General features: G+C 35.2%; 1 protein-coding gene across 1 annotated transcript; it reads right to left on the bottom strand.

Annotated features, from left to right (window-relative positions):
- Positions 1-4,073: 4,073 nt before the first annotated feature.
- On the bottom strand, positions 4,074-5,751 carry LOC116144805 (WUSCHEL-related homeobox 1-like). The gene is made up of 4 exons (XM_031430233.1): positions 5,511-5,751; positions 5,085-5,429; positions 4,870-4,952; positions 4,074-4,502 (listed from the first exon to the last, which is right to left on the bottom strand). Exons 1-4 carry the CDS (start codon positions 5,749-5,751, stop codon positions 4,074-4,076), a joined length of 1,098 nt encoding a protein of 365 aa, XP_031286093.1.

Below are 5,751 nucleotides of genomic sequence, written 5' to 3'. Positions count from 1 at the left end.
GACAGAGTAATTGATGCGCATATATTGTGTAGTATGATGTTTGAGGTTGTTTAGTTTTGAGACAACCCCAAGTCAATTTGGATATTGAGAAGCAACATTAATCTCTATCTGTTTCCAAATTAATAGAATCAGCAAAACAGATATCAAACTTCACCTGATAAAAGAAGAAAAAGGAGGCTGCAAGCTAAGTAGTCCTGCAACAACCTGAAGCTTGTCAGGGATTGTCTTGTTTGCCACTTATCATAGTTAAAAGTTCATTTTGGTTTAGAGGCTTGATGGCTTCTAGGCAGCTGAAATCTCACAACAGATTTTGTCATAAGTGCAATATTTTTTTAGTTTTTTTTCTTCAGTTGTTGAATAGCATAATCATTGCCATGCATTCCATTGTTTGTTGCTTGTGAGAATGCTAAACACTGAAGCAACAAGACAAATAGGATTTCAAATGTTCCCCTTGATTGTTGTAGTAGACAATGTGAACTTCTATCCTCTCTGAGTGTTACAGCACGGGAACATTAATGGTGAAGGCCCCTCGAGTTGTAAAAAAGCAGGCCCTATGAAGCATTAGGTGAGAGCTGCTTATGAAACACAACTCTTACTGTTACTGTTACTGGTACTGGTACTGGTACTGTCTATTTCCCAGTAGTCAAAAGCAGATTTGATATGAGAATTGAAACCAACTTTAACTAAGTCATATGTAGTCCCCTAAGTGGGTTTATTGATGGTTGTCTTATTGAGACAGGGCAATACACAAGAGTAGAAAAAATGTAGTGTAAGTGTTGAAAGGACTAAGCCAAAGGGATAGTTGCAGTGCAGCGTCTCCCCTATTTTTTGGCCCGCAGAGGCAATTAATGCTGGCTGTTCTCAAACTGCTAGTTGGATCTTCACTAGATCATGGTCGGTTCCTCGGCAATATAAGCTGATTTTTGCTGCTTGCAACTCTTGGTTTTCACTAGATTACTATTCCTTTCTGCGTATCAGTTTATATACAAAATACCCTTTTAGATAATAATATAGATCTCTCTCTCTCTCTCTCTCTCTCTCTCTCTTTCTTGCCTGCTTTTTTTTGTATGCAACAGAGACAAAGTGATGAAACCCTGCAAAAGTTTCAGTGTGAACTTATTGATTGGCAGCTGTATATCTCTTCTCTCTTTCTCTCTCTCCCTCTTTCTCTGTGTTATGGTTCATGAGTTGCATGCATTAGTACTGCTGGTGGTTGTTTTGTTTTGTTGCTGATGAGTTAATATGAAGGGAAAGTTTTGTACTGAGTGTCTGTACATGCTGGCGGGGTGGTTTACTAGAGGTTAAATGACAAATGTTGTAGTTTTGACTGAAGAGAATGGCTTCTGTTTAGAGGACTTGGTGGATTTTTATCTTTGTTTAGAGTTTGTTAAGGATTCATTTCAATGTACTTAAATCAATCAATCAGTCTAATCTTATCTTTTTATAGGTTTAGTTATTAAGAAAATCTGTAATGATAACCGCAAGATTTTTATTATTGCGATTGAACAAAATGTATCATCGTGATTGAATAAGTGTGTACATTTACTCGTTTGGGGATAGATTTTTCTTTCAAGTATATTTATGATAAATTATTATTATGGGTTTTGAGGCGTGGCTTATGAAGGAGTAATAAAAAAGCTTCAAAATTTGGACGGATTCCTTTTCCTTAAAGTGATGTGATGTGTTCTAATTTGGTGACACATCGCATATTCCCAAATGTGAAGAGGAAAGAAAAGAAAAGAAAGTTCTGTTTTCAGTAACCTGAAATCTTAAACACTGTTAGGGTTTTGAAATTTCATAATATCACCCCGAAAAAGAAGACTTAGAAACTTTTTACAGCTTGCAATTACTATTATATTCCTTGAAATGCTAAAAATATATGAATAGCAATATGTGAAAATAGAGACAATCTATATTTTCATTAAATTAATTATCATAGGGATAAAATGAAGGGTATATATATATATATATTTTTTTTTTTCTTTTTTTCTTATAAATTTATAGTTGAATATTACATTATGGTAACGAATGAAACTTGTGACAAAAGTATATAAGTGGTGGTGATTTATCACTCTTTAACATTGAGTAATGTTGGGTGTTTAACTTTACTGCGAAGTAATAATAGCCTTATATCAATAGATGTTGGAATTAATTGAAGTACGTGTAAGCTTATGTGAATACTTTGATTACCAAAAAAAGAATTATAATATAATGAATAGAGTAAATGACTTTGTCCCACCCAAATACTAGTTTAATGACATTTTTCCATCAATAGACTTTTAAAATATCACTTTATTACCTAAATTTATATTCTGTTTCCGATTCCAATATCATTCTCTTCCCCGATCATCCCTCATCAAAACCTTTCAAACCATACTCCCGTTGACCCCACCAATAACCGACAAAAGCAATTAGGGTATGTGCAGCCTTCCAAGTCAAATTTTGATCAATTCCAACCACCAAAATCGACATTCCACCACCAAAAGACTCATCGGCCTCCCCTCTTCAAAATAGAGATGACAATCGACCCGATATTTTCGGGTAGTTGGCTCGGCCCGTCCTGTCATGAAAAGGTCGGGCTTTACCCAATGTTTGCGGGCTTGGGCCTGATTTTAAGGCTTGACCTTGAGTACTGGCCGGGCTTGGGTATGTCTTCAGGCTTGGCCCAACAATTTTAGTATTAATTATACTAAATTATCCTTATACTATATATTTAATTACAAGATTATCCTACATATATATACTCATTTTTCTCAAACCCTATCTGGATGGATGGATGCACTTTGTGGAAAGTTATTTATATATTTGGTGAGTATTCAAAAATAAATGAATATTTAAAAATTGTTTCTAGAATTAAAAATATAAAAAAATTGAAATTTTTTAATATTAAAAAATTCACATTATAAAAATGGGCGGGCTTGAGGTTACAAAAAGCCCGTCGGGCTGAGGTTGGACTTTACCTGTCATACCTATGATGGGTTCGGACTGGGCTTGGGCCTTTTTCAGGAGGTCAGGCTTGGGCTTGGGCGAAGGGGTATCCGGTCCCGGCCTGACCCATTGTCATCACTCTTCGAAAGCCCCAACAGCTTAGACCGAGTTTGTTCTTTATTCACCGTTAGAATATAAATTTGAGTAGTAAAATGATATTTTAAAAGTATGTGGACGGGAAAGTGTCATTAAACCGGGTGAGAAAAAGTCATTAACTCATTTGAATGCTAAAGACATTTATCACTCTTTGATAGTTGGATAATGGAACATGGATCATGCACTCTTGTTTATTCAATATAATCGATAACTTAAGAGAATTATTATGTGATTTTTATGTTTTATCCTAACCCACAAAATTAAAATTACATATTTTCAACCAGTCTTGGGTGTGACGTTCGGATATTTTTAAAATGCATATCTCGTTAGATTGCTGTAGTTCGGTTAACACTAAAAAAACAGAAAATCTTTTAACTTATTTGTACAGAAAATTATAAAATTTGGTATTTTAATATTTGTTACTGTTAATCAACAACTATTCATATTTTACGGATAATTCGCACCTAAGAATTTCCATACATATATGTTTACGTTTGTTGTTTAGAAAGTTATTTAGATATATAAATATCTAAATGCAAGTCTTAGTATTACTTATATATAAATGCAAGTATATATACATAATTCTCTGCACATGTAAACCTATTTATATGCATATGAAGAAGCTTATAATATATTAAATGATGATTCCAAATTGTAGGTGAGTTCAACATCCAACTCTCCATCACCATCATTATCTCTATATATGATTACCCAAATAAGGTCAAGAAAATGGACAAACCTGTCAAACCAGAATTGCTGCACGATATTCTTCAGAGAAATAAGCCATTAATTTATCAGATCATAAATAAATAAATAAAAGCACTTTCTAGGTTTGTAAACCAACATGGTCCAAATAATGCATTTTTAGGCAAAACACTTCCCCTAACATCTCCCATCTCTTTAATTTTCCCCTACTGTTAGCTCCATGCACATGAATCCCACCTGCAAAAACCAGTCCCCAATTTCCAACAAAATGACAAACTCCATCTTCAGTTCCTCAATGGCAGAAACTCAATGTACTGCCTTGGACTGAAACTACTGCTATTGTTATTTATTGCTGCTGTGATATTCAGTTTCATGTTGTTGTCATTGTCGTCTTTCTTGCTTGCTTCATATTCTTCACTGTGAAGCGGAAAGAGCTCAAGAGTTCGAGTTGTTGTTGTCGTCGTTGCACTTGTTGTAGTTTCTTGAACTCCATCATTTTGATTATTCTGCGCAATGTTGAAACTTTGTGGGAAGCGATGATGATGATGATGGTGATGATTTGATGATGAAGTTGGGGACCTGAAGTGTGGAATATTGAGTTTGAAATTGAAATTGAAATTTCTCTGGAGTTGTAATTCCTTATCATGTGGCTTCCCATGTGGTCCAGTTTCTGCCATTGATGATACAACTGATGTATGCGTTGCAACAAATTCCTGAAGAATAATAATAGTAATAGAAAACAAAAAGCTAAGCTAAGAAAAGTAATTTCACTTTAATGATCAATCTACACTACACTACACATTTCTTTAAATTCTTTCATCACAAAAGCCCCAACAGAAAGTAAAATTTGCAGCTTTTGAATCACTTCTTTTTCCAACATAAAATAACAAAACTTTAGAGCTTGCCTCCTCTCAAACTCTCTCTTTTAATTAAATTTTCTCGTTCTTTTTAATCTTGTTTATATTATGATGGGGTTAGTGATTTTTGCTTTTGGGTGTGACCTCATCTAATTTTTTTTCCTAATAATTGGAATCATGAGTATAGACAAAGTTTATAATATTTTCGGAAGTGTGTACAAACCTCTGAATGTTTACTCCAGTTTGAAGAAGATGATGCCCAATTTTTTGTCTGTTCAACATCATAAATTGTACCTTTTTTCATCCCTATTCATAACCAAACAAAATTTACAGCTTTCTTGTCAAAGATTCCTCCGAAACATCAATCAATGAGGGAACAAGTTTGCATTAAAAATCTCATCTTTTATTAAACATGTCATCTTTTTATGAATTTGGTACCTGAATCTTTCTTCTCGAGATCGGTAGTCTCACGGTGGTGTTGGTGATGTTTTTCTTCAGGAGGATGGTGATGAGTTGTGGTTGTTTCGAGCAACTCACGGCGGCGTTTCTGACGTTCTCTTGCTTTGTGGTTCTGAAACCAGTAGAAAACGTTCTTGCCTTCGATCTTACCGAACCTCCGGAGCTGAGCGGCGATGAGTTGGATTTGTTCAGCGCTGGGCGTTCGCATTCCACGTCGATACATTTCTTCCAGAGCAAGAAGCTGCTCCGGCGTCGGGTTCCACCGTGAACTCCCCAATGGTTGCTCCATAAATTCAGTCCTACTTTGCTCATTTGAAGCAACAGCTAGGGCAAAAAAAAAACAAATCCAAAAGATCAAAAACTATAGTAAAAAAAATGAGTGAAACGGAAGAGAAAGAGACATACCCAGATGGTGATTGAAGGGCGGGAGATGGGTTGAAGAATGAATGAAGCTATAGAAAGGTGAAGGAGCTGAAGAAGAAGAAGAAGAAGAAGAAGGAGAAATGGAAAGAGGGTTTTGAGGAAGAGAAGTAGCAGTGTTAGGGTTTGGATTAATCATCATTGTAGTATTAAAAGAATCGTCATTTTCAGTAATGCCGAGGTGAAGTTGATGATGAAGATCGTTTGCATTACGAGAACAGCCCAT

Source organism: Pistacia vera, unplaced genomic scaffold, assembly GCF_008641045.1.
Source record: "Pistacia vera cultivar Batoury unplaced genomic scaffold, PisVer_v2 Contig457, whole genome shotgun sequence".
Lineage (NCBI taxonomy): Eukaryota > Viridiplantae > Streptophyta > Magnoliopsida > Sapindales > Anacardiaceae > Pistacia > Pistacia vera.
Note: the sequence above shows the minus strand (reverse complement) of the source record. Positions and strands in the feature narration are given on the sequence as shown.

Coding starts and splice junctions, on each gene's coding strand:
- LOC116144805 (XM_031430233.1), bottom strand. CDS start 5,751: ATGGGCTGTTCTCGTAATGCAAACGATCTTCATCATCAACTTCACCTC. Junction 4,953..5,084: donor TCTCGAGAAGAAAGATTCAG/GTACCAAATTCA, acceptor GGTTATGAATAG/GGATGAAAAAAGGTACAATT. Junction 4,503..4,869: donor ACTGGAGTAAACATTCAGAG/GTTTGTACACAC, acceptor ATTATTCTTCAG/GAATTTGTTGCAACGCATAC.